Source organism: Aulonocara sp. 'chitande type north' Nkhata Bay, linkage group LG17 (genome assembly GCF_057382095.1).
Source record: "Aulonocara sp. 'chitande type north' Nkhata Bay isolate Kocher_YH1m ecotype deep benthic linkage group LG17, A_spYH_male_GT1.1, whole genome shotgun sequence".
Taxonomy (NCBI): Eukaryota; Metazoa; Chordata; class Actinopteri; order Cichliformes; family Cichlidae; genus Aulonocara; species Aulonocara sp. 'chitande type north' Nkhata Bay.
In genome coordinates, this window is record NC_141360.1 from 21,761,673 (window position 1) to 21,779,353 (window position 17,681).

At 42.9% G+C, this 17,681-nt stretch overlaps 1 protein-coding gene across 1 annotated transcript; it reads left to right on the forward strand.

Moving 5' to 3' along the window:
• The first annotated feature begins 337 nt into the window (after positions 1 to 337).
• LOC147310049 (uncharacterized) lies at positions 338 to 10,387 on the forward strand. The gene is made up of 9 exons (XM_086269408.1): positions 338 to 464; positions 3,624 to 3,686; positions 5,256 to 5,381; positions 6,417 to 6,491; positions 6,716 to 6,811; positions 7,011 to 7,111; positions 7,523 to 7,598; positions 8,024 to 8,107; positions 8,799 to 10,387. The coding sequence occupies exons 1-9, from the start codon at positions 405 to 407 to the stop codon at positions 8,919 to 8,921; spliced, it is 804 nt and encodes a 267-aa protein (XP_086125534.1). The 5' UTR covers positions 338 to 404; the 3' UTR covers positions 8,922 to 10,387.
• The last annotated feature ends 7,294 nt before the right edge of the window (positions 10,388 to 17,681 follow it).

The window sequence follows — 17,681 nt, forward strand, 5'->3', positions numbered from 1 at the left end:
TTGTTTGTTTATGGTGTAAAAATAAACACGTTTTCACATTAGAAATGCTATTTGTCTTCCCTGTGTCCTTTCATCACACTTGTTACTTATTTTCCTCCCTTTCCTCCTGTCACTTTCACTTTCTTTTTCATACTTCTTTGTCATTTACCTTCCTGTTTTCTTACTGACATTCATATCTCTATTTCAATCACCCTCCACGCTTAATTAGTTGTTATTGTTACCTGGAATAACCTCTCCTCTCCTCTTCTCCCCTTCTCTCTTTTCCTCTCAGCCAATCTTCCAAACTTGGTCATGTTATTCGTTCTGCCGCCAAACACGGAGCTTTAAACAACATCCATCACACAGGAGTGGGCTCTGGACTTTACTCTGTTTCTATTTTAACTGGACTCGCTCAGACAGCAGCCATGGCTCGCTGCAGGAGCTACTTGCGAGGACTTGCTATCTGTGTTACTGTGTTGCTACTGGTAAGCACACTGCTAATTGTTAACTGCATGTTTGTGTGGGCTGTCGGAGGTGATTGGATCTTTAAAAAATGAAAATTTTAAAAAGGTAATCTTAAAAAATTATAATGGTCTAAAATCTTAATCTACTATTTTTGAAATACACAGTGTGTCATTCAGGTGTTGATTACATGTGCTAATTAATGAATTTCAATGTAACTACAGTCTTGTAAACAGAAGGTGAAAAGCAGAAACAGTATGTTTGTTTTTAACTTTTTTTCTTTTACTTATAATTTTGTAGACATGTAATTATTTTGCGTTGAGCACGTACAAAATTTAGTTTCATTCTGGGTTCAAATACATATTTGTGATAATTGTGGTAATAACTAGCAACTGCTTTCTGGTAGCAGGTGCAAGATTATATTTGTCTAATTTTTGGCAACTATTATATGTTGCGTTTAAATCCAATCAATCTTTATTTATAAAGCACTTTAAAATACCCAGCACAGGACCAAAGTGCTGTACATTAAATATGTTAAGAACAATAAAATAAAACAAAACAATAAAAATAAAACACATAATACATAAAAACTTAAAGCAGCCCTATATTTAAAACGAGAGAAAACAGCATAGAATCAACTTTTTTTCTTGTTTTTTTGGGTGAAGTATTTGTTTTCATGTATTCTTAATACTTATCTAAACATTAAAATATTTTAGGTGGTGTGTTATGTTGCCAAAATCTTGCACTGTGTGGTACTCAAAAAGATTTTCTTTTATTTAAAGTAAACATTTAGTCTTGATTTAATCTTTTTACTAATAAATCTCTCTTCACTACACTAAAACACTAAAATAATGTGGAGGTCTTTTAGCAACAATTTTAGAACCTTCACTTTTTAAGTTCATAAGAGGAAGGAAGGAGGCAGGGGACTAGGGAGTGTCATAACCACGGTCTAGGACGAAACAACAAAGATCCATGAGTACATCAGGAAGATGGCCTCACAACTGATAGTGTGCTTAGTGAATACCTCAGGCAGCAGAAACCAGAGAAAGGAGAGGAGCAAGAAGAGGAACCATCATGGGAGGACAAGCCCCTGCATGGTACAGTGGGGCAAAAAAGTATTTAGTCAGCCACCAATTGTGCAAGTTCCCCCACCTAAAATGATGACAGAGGTCAGTAATTTGCACCAGAGGTACACTTCAACTGTGAGAGACAGAATGTGAAAAAAAAAAATCCATGAATCCACATGGTAGGATTTGTAAAGAATTTATTCGTAAATCAGGGTGGAAAATAAGTATTTGGTCAATAACAAAAATACAACTCAATACTTTGTAACATAACCTTTGTTGGCAATAACAGAGGTCAAACGTTTACTATAGGTCTTTACCAGGTTTGCACACACAGTAGCTGGTATTTTGGCCCATTCCTCCATGCAGATCTTCTCGAGAGCAGTGATGTTTTGGGGCTGTCGCCGAGCAACACGGACTTTCAACTCCCGCCACAGATTTTCTATGGGGTTGAGGTCTGGAGACTGGCTAGGCCACTCCAGGACTTTCAAATGCTTCTTACGGAGCCACTCCTTTGTTGCCCGGGCGGTGTGTTTTGGATCTTTGTCATGTTGGAAGACCCAGCCTCGTTTCATCTTCAAAGTTCTCACTGATGGAAGGAGGTTTTGGCTCAAAATCTCACGATACATGGCCCCATTCATTCTGTCCTTAACACGGATCAGTCGTCCTGTCCCCTTGGCAGAAAAACAGCCCCATAGCATGATGTTTCCACCCCCATGCTTCACAGTAGGTATGGTGTTCTTGGGATGCAACTCAGTATTCTTCTTCCTCCAAACACGACGAGTTGAGTTTATACCAAAAAGTTCTACTTTGGTTTCATCTGACCACATGACATTCTCCCAATCCTCTGCTGTATCATCCATGTGCTCTCTGGCAAACTTCAGACGGGCCTGGACATGCACTGCCTTCAGCAGCGGAACACGTCTGGCACTGCGGGATTTGATTCCCTGCCGTTGTAGTGTGTTACTGATGGTGACCTTTGTTACTTTGGTCCCAGCTCTCTGCAGGTCATTCACCAGGTCCCCCCGTGTGGTTCTGGGATCTTTGCTCACCGTTCTCATGATCATTTTGACCCCACGGGATGAGATCTTGCGTGGAGCCCCAGATCGAGGGAGATTATCAGTGGTCTTGTATGTCTTCCATTTTCTGATGATTGCTCCCACAGTTGATTTTTTCACACCAAGCTGCTTGCCTATTGTAGATTCACTCTTCCCAGTCTGGTGCAGGTCTACAATACTTTTCCTGGTGTCCTTCGAAAGCTCTTTGGTCTTGGCCATGGCGGAGTTTGGAGTCTGACTGTTTGAGGCTGTGGACAGGTGTCTTTTATACAGATGATGAGTTCAAACAGGTGCCATTCATACAGGTAACGCGTGGGGGACAGAAAAGCTTCTTACAGAAGACGTTACAGGTCTGTGAGAGCCAGAGATTTTCCTTGTTTGAGGTGACCAAATACTTATTTTCCACCCTGATTTACGAATAAATTCTTTACAAATCCTACCATGTGGATTCATGGATTTTTTTTTCACATTCTGTCTCTCACAGTTGAAGTGTACCTCTGGTGCAAATTACTGACCTCTGTCATCATTTTAGGTGGGGGAACTTGCACAATTGGTGGCTGACTAAATACTTTTTTGCCCCACTGTATACATTTTGCATCTCTGTGGTTGTGAATGCTGGGGCTCAAACTCAGGAGCTTACTTGGTGCTCCACTAAGTTTAAGCAACATCTAGAAATAATAGAAATAAATGTGTGAGTGTTTTTATTGTTTTTTTCTGTTCATTTAAACTGCGTAAGACAAGTTGCAGAGAGAATATTCACTAAGTAAGCCAACAGAGGCTGGGAATGTGGAAGTCAAAGAATGAGACAACCATGAGTGTTTAAGGTGTAGTTGGACTGTTTTGGAAAGTTTCAACTTGCTGACTGTGAGACAGATTACATTTGTGATATAAAGCTGTCAGAGTTCCCAGTCTCTCTGGGGAAGAGAAGGCATTTCACAGGAATGTTTCTGCTGTTAAAGACTTCCTGATCTGTGAAACCAACCAACAGCCACTTTTGTGTAAACCAGTTTGAGTCATTGCCTTTTACTATTTTTATTCTTTATTCATTTTTATTATGCAGGTGTCTGGGTTTGTGATGATTGGTGCTGCTTTTTCCCCCATTGATGATATACCTGTTGCAGAGGTAAAATGGGATTTTTTTCACCACACTTTTTTATACAAGAATCAACTATGTAGTGAAACAGCTCTAATTTCACATTATATTTCCTCAGACTCATAGTTGACATTTTATAACACAACTTCTACTTTCTTGTAAGATTCTGGTGCATACATTATCCACAATGCAACTGTGAGCCTGCCACTTGTAATGTAGCTTGGACTCTAGCACTGATAGGAAGAAGATAGATAGATAGATAGATAGATAGATAGATAGATAGATAGATAGATAGATAGATAGATAGATAGATAGATAGATAGATAGATAGATAGATAGATAGATAGATAGATAGATAGATAGATAGATAGATAGATAGATAGATAGATAGATACATACATACATACATACATACATACATACATACATACATACATACATACATACATACATAGATACTAATCAACGTGTATGATTTCCAAAGTTCTTTCTATTTTTTGCTAAAAACAGACTATGGTTAACTAAAGGCATATTTGAATATATATAATAATTATAATAATATAATTGTGTATTGCTGTGCTGTTATTAGTTACTGCATTTAGTAGTTATTTTATACATTTTCATTTTTACATATTTTATCTTTTATATTATTGCTAAATAGTACCCATCCCCCGTCATTTGGTTATAGTTTGCTTCCAAGTAGCCAGACCTTCTTGAAGTCTTTAGAGTGGTCTTTAATATAGTTTCCCAGGATTTCTGAGGGTCTTTCAAAGTTTTCTTTGGACACTGGCTGCTTTATCCTCACTTTCATTCCAGCCAGTATACTTGACAATTTTAGAGGATTGATTTCTTTTTTTAGCCACAGAAAACCAACTTAAGAATAATTCAAGCACAAAAAGGCACCTAACTCGAACAATGAATCAGTGTTATGTGACAATCAACTTCACCAATAAATTAATTTTCAGTAGCATCTTCAAGCACTTCATTACCGGAAGTGTGTCACAAACATGTCACTTTTTCCTATTTCTTTTGTTGAATCTATAAAAATGCCAAAGATGGCACAGTTTTACAGACATAAAATGATATTTTTGCACCAACAAGGTGATTCCCAGAGAGCTAGCAGCTGAAAACTTGGCATATCTCAACATGGTGTGCTATGTGTCCTTAAAATATCTGAGGAACCTGGACAAGGAGTGGGCAAAAGAAGTGCCAGGCCTAAAGACTAACAACAGCAGATGAGTGGTATCTCAAAGTCATGTCCTAAATAGGAAAAGGACTTGCAAGGATCTGGCACATAATCTAAAAGATGCATCTGGACCTTCTGCTCCACACTGCATCACAAGTGTGTGATTGTGTGTGAATGGGTGAATGACTCTATGTCGTGTAAAACACTTTGGGGTCCTTAGCGACTAAGTAAAGCGCTATACAAATGCAGGCTATACCATTTACCATTTCTGCTGATCCTGTTCATTGCCTCATTAGAAATGGTCTCAGATACTGTTCTGCATATTCAATAGTTGTTATTATAAATATTTGTTATTTATTCCTTTTGTTTAGGTTAAATAAAATATATTTGTTATCTGACGTTCTCTCTTTCAGTTGTTTGACCAGCTGTCCATTAGTAATGGCTTACTGGTCCTGCAGGTGTTTGGTCCACTCACAATGGTTTTGTCTGTTCTGGGCATATCTGCTGCCTCTTTGGACTACAAATCTTTGCTGTTGGTGGTGAGTAACACAAATTCATACATGTGTTTGTTAAAATAAGATAAGATGAGATAAGATAAGATAAGATAAAATAAAATAAACTTTATTAGTCCCACGCATGGAAAATTAGTTTTGTTAAAGCAGTAAAGCAGATAAGATAACATAAAATAAATTTGTACATTTTTTCTATGTACAAAGTTGCATAGAAAAAAATAGAGAACAAACACTGGAATAAGATATCCATAAGATACTGTACACAATAAAATAGAATAAAATAAAATACTATATGCAATCGAATAAAATAGAATACAAATGCTATATACAATTGAGTATAATACAACGATGCCAGAAAAAGAGTAATGCACTTAGTGTTGTTGCTATTGCACATGTGTGGATGTGTGTGTTTGGTCAGTTGAAGTCTTTGTTGTGGAGTCTGACAACAGTGGTGAGGAAAGACCTGCAAAATCTCTCCGTCCCACACCGTGGGTGACGCAGCCTGCCACTGAAGGAGCTGCTCAGTGCTGTCAGAGTCTCCTGCATGGGGTGAGAGATGTTGTCCAACAGGGATGACAGCTTAGCCACCATTCTCCTGTCACTCTCCACCTCCACTGGGTCCAGAGCGCATCCTAGAACAGAGCTGGCCCTTCTGATCAGCCTGTTCAGTCTCTTCCTGTCCCCAGCAGAGATGTTGCCGCCCCAGCAGATCACACCATAAAAGATAGCTGAGGCCACCACAGAGTCATAGAAGGTCTTCAGGAGTGGGCTCTTCACTCCACAAGTTCAAATGTAGCATCTTTGTGAGGATCCTAGCTGATACAAGTATTCCCAACCCCTAATCCCTAATTGCATATATACGAAAACATAATTTTAACCCAAATTCTAAAGCTAAGTTTGAAGCTGCTGTCCCTAAATGAGGCTGACCCCCAAATGCCCCTGTGTTCCAAAAATGTCCTCACTACAAAGGTTATTGGTCCAAAGTGGTCCCCCAAAACATACACATACAAGTACAAACACACACACTAGAGTAGTGGCATTAACCTGTAATCTTTTTTCCAGTTTTCTGCTCTGACATTTGTGGAGTTTGTGGCACTAATGATCGTTGCCTCACCCCTGGTTCAGGTTCAAGCTCAGGTAACTACCTGTTCGTTTCACTTACTGTATTTTTAGACAGTCCTTGCTTTCTTGTCACCAGTGCCCCCTGGAGGTATGCAATGACTATGAAATATGAAACCGTTATCTTTGGGCTGTAAACTGACTAAATAAGTAATAAAGTAATACAGATGAAAGTTAATTACTCTTAAAACTCTGCTTGTGTTTGTGTATCACTCTTCAAACGTTTATATTATTTACTGTAGATGGACTTTGCCGTGGATGAATTGTTTCTCAATGTGACACCCCTACACAAAGCAGCAGCTGACATCCAGAAAGAATTAAATAAGCTTCAGACGTCGGTAAGTGAAACAAAGAAAAAAAATAAGGATAAAGAAATGAAAAAGTGATATAACTTTTTAGTTTTTCCTGTTGTCCTGTTGTCATAGCAACAACTATGACCTAATTTTATAGACATATATGACCTGAATGAGTAATTCAACACCAAGACTAATGATAACCTTGAGCTTTAACTGATGATAATATTTGTGTGTTTTCAAGGACTCCTGTTGTGGTTTGAGGAAATTTGAAGACTGGGATAATCAGCTTCCTTTTTCCTGTATCTGTACACCTCCTACAACCACCTATACCAGTGAGTCAAGGTATGTTAAGACTGGATTTTAGATAGATTAGCTGAATATTGAATTGTAGAGTCATTTTTTATCTAATTTTTTAAAATAATTTCTATTTCATACGTTTAGAAAATGTGTAATTTGCTTGAGTTTTTAGCTGTTTTTCAGAATAAGGTAGGGTACACCCTACAATATAGGGTCACAACAACAGAGGCGACTGTTGTTGTGATTTGCCACTGTATAAATAAAATTGAAATGAACTGAATATTTAAGTTTAATACATTTTTAAATTATTTAGCTGTCGATCAACGTCCCTACCCTTACCTATGGTAAAGAGCTGTGGGTAGTGACCACTCCCCCTGCGGCCCGGCCCCAGCGGAAGAAGATGGATGGATGGGTTGTCTTGGCTCTTAAATTTTGGCTTTCTGTTTTTGCCCACAGATCTCAGCCTGGTAATTCCAGCTCATATGAGCCTTGTGTGATGGTGGGAAGTAACCAGCAGTTTGTGCACTCCAAGGTAAATATTTGCTTCAGGGTTTTGTTCTTCTTCTATCATTAATTTTCACACAGTTCTACTATTTCCTCAGCATCTTTCTTTCTACAATTCTCCAGTGTTTTCTCCCTTTCTCTGGTTATTTTTTCTTTTTTCTTGCTCTCCTTTACTAGTTTCCCTGATTATCCTTTTTTCTTATGTTTTGTTCTATTTTACTATTTTCTATTATACTTTTAAATTTACATTTTCCATCTTCCCACTGTACATCTTCGATCCAGTGGCAGTCTGGTTTAGTCTTTCTATTCTTTAGTTCAGTTAATCTTTTATAATGTTGTTTAGTTATAAAGACAAACAGAAGCAAATAAACGCAAAGGGAAATTTGACTTATGTACGCCAAAAACAGACGTTTTTTTAATCATGTTGATTCTTCACCTTTATATTTTTGGCAGCCCTGTGGTCCCATCCTAAAGAGCTACCTGAGTTTCCCAGTCAAGCTCAGAATAGGAATCATTTCAGCTTTCGCCACCATTGCAGTAAGAAAAAAAACACTCAGCTTTTTTTTTTATCTTACTTTAAAACCAAGATCCATATCTTTTTTTTTAATATATAAAGAGTTGAAAAGAGAACAAACTCCAGCTGCTTGAAGAAATTAACAAATGCATGAATGCAAAAATTCTAAAATCTAAAAGTTATGATTGTAGATATGTTTGCATGATTGAGGAAGAGGCTATATGGTTGTTCTATACCCATATAAACGTGGTTTATATGGGTATAAAAGGATTAGAGGAGAAATTTAAGTTCATAGAAGTTCCCAAGACATGAATTTTAATTTCTGGAAATGTCTAGTTTATATATGTGCTTGTCTAGAATTTCTGGAAGAGTTTCTCTGATAGTGTCCATCCATTCTAAAACACTGGAAGTTTCAAGAAAAGCTTTTACTCTATGATTTCATTGCAAAATTGATTGTTTGGAAACAGGTTGACCCTAATGGTCCACCTGTGCAATCGCCTTGCAATCAAAATCGTTTGCTCAGATTCAGGGTGTTACACAGAAATTTGATTTCAGTCTCAACCAGCCAAAAGTGCAACAAGAAAAAGTCACCAGGCAACCACTGATTTTTCCCTTTTGCAAGGCAATTGCAGTGCAATTTTTACTGTGATGAATAATGATGTATAAAATATTATACACAGTGTGTGTGTGTGTGTGTGTGTGTGTGTGTTGCAGATAACAGCCATTGCTCTGTGTCTTGCTTTGGGTCTGGAGAAATACTGGAAGAAGCCTCCAGTTGAAACTACAGTCGACGACTACGACAGAGTGAAATACCAACCTAAACCTTCCCTCACCTGACCTCTGACCCCCTTTCACCCAAAATTAAGACAACGATACTAATGCGCTTCCACTCTCTGGGCTTCTGGTGCTGATGAGATGGTCCAGAATGAACACATGGTGCTTTATGGAGCTGTTGCCTGAAAATGCTAATTTGGTGTATATGGTGTAAAACATTTCCTTCTTGAAATGTTCATCTTGTGTTTAATGGAAGGGGATCAAAACAATAGATACTTAAACTTTTCATTGTAGCAAAATACCTTCATGTATTCAGTAGCAGAAGCAAATTTCTAACAGCAGCATCCTGATGGCATCAGCTTTAACCATTACAGCTGCTTCCCATATCAACATGGAAATTTCTGTTACTGTTTAAACATGCTTCTGGTATCTAGTTAGCACAAAGCAGGTGCCATCATTAATCATTAATCTTTAGCAGCTAACTTGTGTTTTTGCAGAATGACAGTCTTTTATGGGCATAATCATTGTTTTTTGGAGGAAAATCTAAAGGATGTTAGTCTGTTTTAGACATTTTTTAAAAATAAATTGGCAATCGCTCTATTTCCAAAAACTAAAATAGGAAGTCTGGGTTTTTGGGTCTAGAATCAGTTATAAATAATTATTTTAGTCTTTTAACTCCATTCAGAGGACTGCTTTAGGACTGTTTTGCAAATGCCTCTGGACAAATTGCCACCATTTTCAGAACAATCACAGTAACAGAGGGTGTAACGGCTCTCCTGGATCTGCTCCATATTAATTCTGATTGGTTGTAAAACTACATTTTTTGGGGTAGGCAAATGTTATTACAGGAGCATATTTAAACAGTGGCTTATTTGTCTTGTCTCACAACTATTTAACGGAACTTGTGACCAGTTGTGATGGCATGCCACACATGGTAAGCTCCACACCTCATTACCCGTTGATTCACTTTAGTTTAATTTACAGTCACTACTTTAAAATATTCTATTTATTGTTCAATATCGTTTCTTTATTAAATATATTCATTTTTCCATCACACCTTCCAATGTTTATATGGCGTGCACACATATTAACCTTGCAAGGTCAAAGTTCTGTTTTATGTTATATTAATACATCTTTCTTTGTTTGAGTTACCTGGGGGTTGGTGTCTCCTCCTGTCTGGCAAAAGGTGTGGCAAAGGGCTGGGAGACCTGAAGTACTGCTGACAGCCTAATTGGATTGCACCACATGCTTCATTGCCTGGGGGGTGTTTCATGTTTGTTTAAATGTTTTGTATTAGTTGGTTATATGGCAGCCATCTTGTTTTCCCCCGTGTGTGTCATTTGGTTTAGCTAAACCAGTATTTAAGTCCCCCTGTGTGTCATTTCAGCAGGTCAGTTTACCATATGTTTGTTTGAGGTTTTGTTAATTATTATCTTGAGTTTAGTCTGTTGAGTTGACCGCTTTTATTGGTCTGCCTGTTTAAGTTTTGGCTTTGTTAAATATATTTTCATATTTTTGGGTCAATAAAACCCGTTTTTTGAATTAAAACCACCGGTGTCCTTTATGCTTTACTGCTTGGTCCCTGACACCAGTGTTGGTCAAGTTACCTGAAAAAAGTAATCAGTAACTAATTACTGATTACTTCCCCCCAAAAGTAATCCCGTTACTTTACTGATTACTTATTTTCAAAAGTAATTAATTACTTAGTTACTTTTTAAAAACACAATTTACAACCTGAATAGGTAATAAAGTGATAGATCTTTCAGCCCAATTCTACTTTTTCTACATAATCCATCATACAAAATGTAATCAAATGGAAAAGTCTCCTTTTTTTAACTTGTGAATTTCCCATTACGTCGTAGCGCACTCGGTGCTTGCTTGGAAGTTTAGGGTTTTTTTCGCTATAAAAAGAAGTTTTCTTCCCACTCACAACGGACACTAATGTTTTTGTCACTTTTTACGGAATCAAACTCAAAGTAAGGTCAGTACTTCCACGCTTTAAACGCTGCATGCTCATACTCTCTCCCGTACTCGATATATTATCCATTGTTGATCTGCACACAGCTGTTGTCACGAACGTCGCACTCGCTTACGTCATTGTCATGAGACATTATCGCAAAAAAATCACGGTTTTAGTAACGCAGTAATGCAGCGTTCCTACAGGAAAGTAACGGTAATCTAATTACCGTTTTTGCGAGAGTAATCCCTTACTTTACTCGTTGCTTTAAAACAGTAACGGGTTACTGCCCATCTCTGCTTGTGACACATTAATAAGTCTCTAACAGACTATAATATTTTTGCTGTCATTTAACGGTATGCGCTAGGTGTAAGTTTCTTTTCTCTGTATTTCAGCATGTTTGAAAACTTTCTCCACTTGTGGTATTTATGTGATGTTTGCAAAATCAGTGCCAGTAACACAATCAGCTGTACTGAAAGACTACTGGGGCACAAACATACCTCTAAATAAGGAGGCAGATGCTAAAAACAGCTTTTATTTTCAATATTTGAAGAGTGATTATTATTATTATTATTATTATTTCCAGTATACAGGAGTTCTCTCCTACTCGCCTGATAGCCTGCATCATCTGCGTTTGTTTGGCATTTCAAGCTGCAACCTGAAGATGGCAGCGATGGACATTTTGCAGCAAGTCAATGTGTGGGTGGTGTGCTTTGTAAAATTAAATTCTTAAATCTGAACTTGTTTCTAATCATCTTCAGTGACTAAAACCCTCAAGGAAAAAAGTTTGAAAGTAAAATGTTAATTCCACATGGAAACATTTCTTTATAAAGAACATTACCACAAACAGACATTTACTATTTTATCCAACTGGAAGCCTCTCCTTTTATATACAGGGCTCAAAGAAAATGGGAACACTTTTTAATCAGAGTTCAGCATTGAGCCAATTAAACTTGTGGATTATTGACCTGGTTGGTTAGGTAGTAGAAGTTTTTTTTTTTTAAATCTGTTTAAGCTGCTTTGGTGCAATAGAGAGACAACAGTGAGACAACCACCAGAACAGGAATGGTTTTACAGGCGGAGGCCAATGAGTCTTTTTTCCTCCTCATCTTTTCGGACTGCTTTTTGTTTTTACTAGTTTTGCATTTGGTTAGGCTCAATGTCACTGCTGGGGTTATGAGATGATACCTGGAGTTTATATAAGTAGTCCAACTCCTCCAGGATGGCACATCAACAATACTTGCCATTGCCAGAAGGTTTGCTGTGTCTCAGCACAGTCTCAAGAGCTTAGAGGAGATTCCAGGTGACAGGCAGTTAGTCTAGGAATGTCATGGATCGCTGTGTGGCAGGCAGGATGAGGACCCAATCGCAAAACTCACACACACGGGGATGAACTCAAAAAACACAGCTTTATTGCTGGCCACGAGAAACAATACAAAATAAACTAAACTGGGAAAACTAAAGCACAAGGAGAGAGAAACAGGGAAATCCACACAGCATGAGGGAGAACGCGACGCCGAACAGAGGGAGATGCAGACAGAAATACACAGAGGGTTAACGAGGAAAGTGGGAACACACGGGGAACACAGGTGACACTGATAATCATAACGAGACAGGGCGGGGTGAACTGAACATGACATGTACAGGCGTGAGAGTCACAAAGTAAACAGGAAGTGCACAGAGGTTCAGACAGGAGGAGAGAGAGCACGGGGAAAACACAGACATAACGGGCTGGGGAAACATGAAACAACCACAAAGGGAGACGAGGGCTCATAAATACATAGAGGGCACACAGGGGGAAGAGAGAGCACGGGGAGAACTTAGACATAATGGGCAGGGGAAACATGGAATAAAACATAAGGAGAGACGAGGGCTCACAGATACACAGAGGGGCACACAGGGGGTAAAAGCCATGAAGGGAAAACACTTAGGGAACAACACAACAGGGCAACTCAGAAAACATGGCCTAAGCAAGGAACAAAATACAAAAATACAAGGAACTAAGAATACTGGGCCCACATGGCCCAGGACCATGACATCACCCCCCCCCCTAAAGGGCTGGCTCCCGACAGCCCAAACCCGAGAAACAAAACAAAAACAGAAAACAACCCACCCAGGGCGGGAGGCGGGGGATCAGGACGGAGGGACCAGAACGGGAAACAAAACAAACAACAGAAAACACAGGAGCACATGACCATAGTCCAAATAAAGTTCAGGGGGCCGACCCAGAGCCCACAGGCACAAGAGTTCACGGGTCACACGGTCGGGGGGCCGACCAGGCGGGTGGCACAGGTGACAGAGCTGGTCCGGAGGCCGGCCGCGCGGAAGGCAGCGGCGGCGGCGAAGGAGACGACGGAGCAGTTCAGGGGGACGACCGCGCGGAAGGCAGCGGCGGCGGCGAAGGAGACGACGGAGCAGTTCAGGGGGCCGACCGCGCGGAAGGCAGCGGCAGCGGCAAAGGAGACGACGAAGCAGTTCAGGGGGACGACCGCGCGGAAGGCAGCGGCGGCGGCGAAGGAGACGACGGAGCAGTTCAGGGGGCCGACCGCGCGGAAGGCAGCGGCGGCGGCAAAGGAGACGACGACGGAGCAGTTCAGGAGGCCGGCCGCGCGGAAGGCGGCGGCGGCTCTCCAGTCTCAGGCGTGCTGGCCATGGCCTGGTGGGCACAGGACCAGTCGAGGCATGACCAGACGAGGCAGGACCAGGCGATGACGGGGCCGGACCAGGCGAAGCACAGGCCGGAGCCGCAGCAGGCAAAGCAGAAGCCGGAGCCGCAGCAGGCAGAGCAGAAGCAGAGACCGAAGCCGGACCGGGCGACGTTGAAGGCGATGCAGAGGCCGGACCGGGCGTGGGTGCAGCTGATGCAGAGGCCGGACCGGGCGTGGGTGCAGCTGATGCAGAGGCCGGACCAGACCACGTCTGAACGGGCCCCTCGGACCCTCCAGCGGAGACGAGGAGGTGCTGGCCGGGCTGACCTGAGCCGCCAGCGGAGACGAGGAGCGGCTGGAGAGGTTCCCCTGAACCCCCAGCGGAGACGAGGAGCGGCTGGAGAGGTTCCCCTGAACCCCCAGCGGAGACGAGGAGCGGCTGGAGGGGTTCCCCTGAACCCCCAGCGGAGACGGATGCAGAACCAGCAGGTGCAGAGACTTTTGGCTGAGGGGACGCTAACTGTAGCTGCACAGGGCACGCAGTCGGCTTAGGATGCAACGGCTGGGGCTGTGCAGGGCAAACAGTCTGTCCAAAGTTTGTCAGCACCACGCAGTCCTCAGCTGGCGGAGAAAGCTCACAAAGGCTTCCAGCTGAGGTTGGCAGTGTCTGAGCGGGTTGCTGTGCTATGAACTGAGCTGGTGACAGAGGTAATGACAGAGCTAATAATGACTGAGCCGTTAACTGAACAGGCAATGGAGTAAGACACTGAGGTGGTAACAGAGCGGATGACCGAGTGGGTAATGGAGCCGTTAACTGTGCTAAAGACTGAACTGGTGACAAAACAGGAAACTGTGCTAATAACTGAGCCACTGACTGAGTTATGGACAGCAATGCCAGTTGTAGTGGGAGTTGCGCTTGTGGTAGATTAGGTGTCTGGCTCTGGGCTGCTCTCCTCCGGGGAACAGGAATGGGTGCTGGGCCTGGCCGAACACCAGCCATCCCCACCCGAGGAACAGATACGGGTGCAGGGACGAGCTGGGCTCTGGCTGCCTTTACCCTGGGGGCCGGTGTAGGTGCAGGAGCTAGCTGGACCTCTGTCGCTCCCACCCGAGGAACTGAGACGGGTGCAGGAGTCGGCAGGGTCATGGCTGACCTCACCCGGGGAACCAGAACAGGAGCAGGCAAAGGCTGGGTGTCCATCAACCCCACCCGAGGAGCAGGTACGGGTGCCGGGATGAACTGCGCCTCTGCCAGGCTGGGGACAGAAGCAGGGACCAGCTGGACCTCAGCCACCCACTCCCGAGGAACTGGTACGGGAGCAAGGGAAAGCTGGGCCCGCACTGCCCTGGTTACAGGAACAGGAGGCGGAGAGTGAAGCACAGGAACAGAAACAGACACAGGGAAAATCGAGTTAGTGGAGCTAGAAGCAGTGTTAGTGAACAGAGATTCATGGCGAGTCACTCCTGGCAACTCTGTAGGCCTTAAGCTGTCCATGTTAGGAGTAGCAGTCTCTAAAACAGTCATAGCACAGGAAGATCCAGGTTTAGCAGAGTCAGAGTCAGTAATACCGAGCACAAAGGGATCCGTTGCGGACACAGGAGCATTCACACAAACGGTTTCTAAATATATAGGTTGGAGAGCAGCATAGTCCAGGAGTGAAGAAACACCATTCACAGTCTTATACTCAGCAGGTACAGGGACCTCAGAACTGTTAACTTCACGGTGTTGTTCATGAGTATGCAGCTCAACAATAGTCTTTTGCTTCTCTAAGGTGAGATTATCAGTCTGTGTGTTAATTGCTGCTGACCTGGGAGGAGCACAGGAAAAATAGTCACTCTGAAACATGGGCGTGAGGGTAGGTAATGCAGGTTCAGGATTAACCGACCCAGAATTACCAGACACGGAGTTAATGGCCTCTGGGATGACGCGCATGGAGCTTACAGTGCCAGGATTCTTTAATTCAGCATGAACAGCAGTCTCTAGGGGGGTAATGAACTCAGTCTCATGCTTAATAGGTGCGGAGGTGAACTTAGAAACATTATGAGCCCTGGAAACACAGTCATATTCAAACTCACTATTCATTTCTGATGTGTTACGGACCTGAAAAACAGCGGACTCAGGAGCAGAATATTGTCCGAGTCGGTCCGACTTGGAAGTGGCATGAAAAAAACTGTCAGAGTCACTCACCACCGGAGTTTGCTCAGTAACTTTAGGGTGGCGACAGCGTGAGCGCCGTTTATTCCTGGGAACTGTGCCGTGAGTTCCCGAGGCAGTGGGCGCAGGCACTTCGGTGATGTCGGCTGGCTGAGCCGATGACGAACCGGGCTGCGCCGGAGAGACGGGGAGCTTGTGCAGCTCCGAGCGTGGAAGTCCCAGGAAGAGCGCAAAGGACTGCAGCGGAGATAGGCTGCTTGTCGGAGGCACGAAATCTCTCCTCGGCCGCCGAGTAACCCTCTTCTTTGCGCAGGACGTGGGCGGCGACTGGGGAGGTGAACCGGAAGTTGAGAAGGCCGGAGGAGTTGTGGCAGGCGATAGGCTGAATCCTCCAACTCTTATCACCGTGGGACGATGTGGGGAAAAGGCAGCAGCGTTTGCAGTTTGGAGGCTGCGCGGCCCACCTAGAGCCAATCGAGTCCCATAGAAGGCAGACTCGCGCTCCCGGGCATGCCGAGCCTCCTGCCTTCTCTCGTTAGGGAAGGCGGAGTCTGCACGCTGCCGGTTCCGTACAGAGTTTGCTGGGTCCATTACTGGTCGCGTTCTTCTGTCATGGATCGCTGTGTGGCAGGCAGGATGAGGACCCAATCGCAAAACTCACACACACGGGGATGAACTCAAAAAACACAGCTTTATTGCTGGCCACGAGAAACAATACAAAATAAACTAAACTGGGAAAACTAAAGCACAAGGAGAGAGAAACAGGGAAATCCACACAGCATGAGGGAGAACGCGACGCCGAACAGAGGGAGATGCAGACAGAAATACACAGAGGGTTAACGAGGAAAGTGGGAACACACGGGGAACACAGGTGACACTGATAATCATAACGAGACAGGGCGGGGTGAACTGAACATGACATGTACAGGCGTGAGAGTCACAAAGTAAACAGGAAGTGCACAGAGGTTCAGACAGGAGGAGAGAGAGCACGGGGAAAACACAGACATAACGGGCTGGGGAAACATGAAACAACCACAAAGGGAGACGAGGGCTCATAAATACATAGAGGGCACACAGGGGGAAGAGAGAGCACGGGGAGAACTTAGACATAATGGGCAGGGGAAACATGGAATAAAACATAAGGAGAGACGAGGGCTCACAGATACACAGAGGGGCACACAGGGGGTAAAAGCCATGAAGGGAAAACACTTAGGGAACAACACAACAGGGCAACTCAGAAAACATGGCCTAAGCAAGGAACAAAATACAAAAATACAAGGAACTAAGAATACTGGGCCCACATGGCCCAGGACCATGACAAGGAAAGCTGGATAGGGTTGTAGAAGGCCCTTAGACCATCAGCAGGATGGTATCTACTCCTTTGTGCAAGGAAGAATGGTATGAGCACTACAAGAGCAAGAATATGACTTCAAAATCAGATACAAACTTCATAACAAGCAGTGTAGACTGGGCACAGTGCTCACTCTGGAGCCCAAGTAGCATTTGAGATAGAATACCAGATTTGAAAGGTCCAACACTGGCCACCCAGCGGTCATAGGAGTCATATCCATGGAGCCACACACAGACACCCTACAGACTAGGCAACAGGACTCTACTGTTAGGTATCAGGATGGACCTATTTTTAGATTCTACTCTCATGTAGTAGGTCCCGAGTTCCCCCTGGTGCACATCAATGCCTGGCCTTGTGGCAGCCTGTAAAAGACAGTTACAGTTCATGGCGGATGAAGGAATTGATATCACTGACTAGGGATGGGTATCGTGTAGGTTTTATCTGACACCGGTGCCAAACCGGTATTTTTGAAATGGTGCCGGTGCTTAAACGGTGCTCGAACCGGTGCTTAAAGAATGGAGAACACAAACTTTGTCCAAAAGCCTCTCATGTTTAGCTGTTTTTTTTTTTAAAAAGATAACAATGTTAGCCTTTCCTGCAAATATAGGGCATGTATGGTATCGTTCTTGGCTGGAAGCAGTGCTTAAACAATGGAAAAAACACAAACTTTGTCCAAAAACCTCTCATGTTTAGCTGTTTCCCCGTTTTCTTT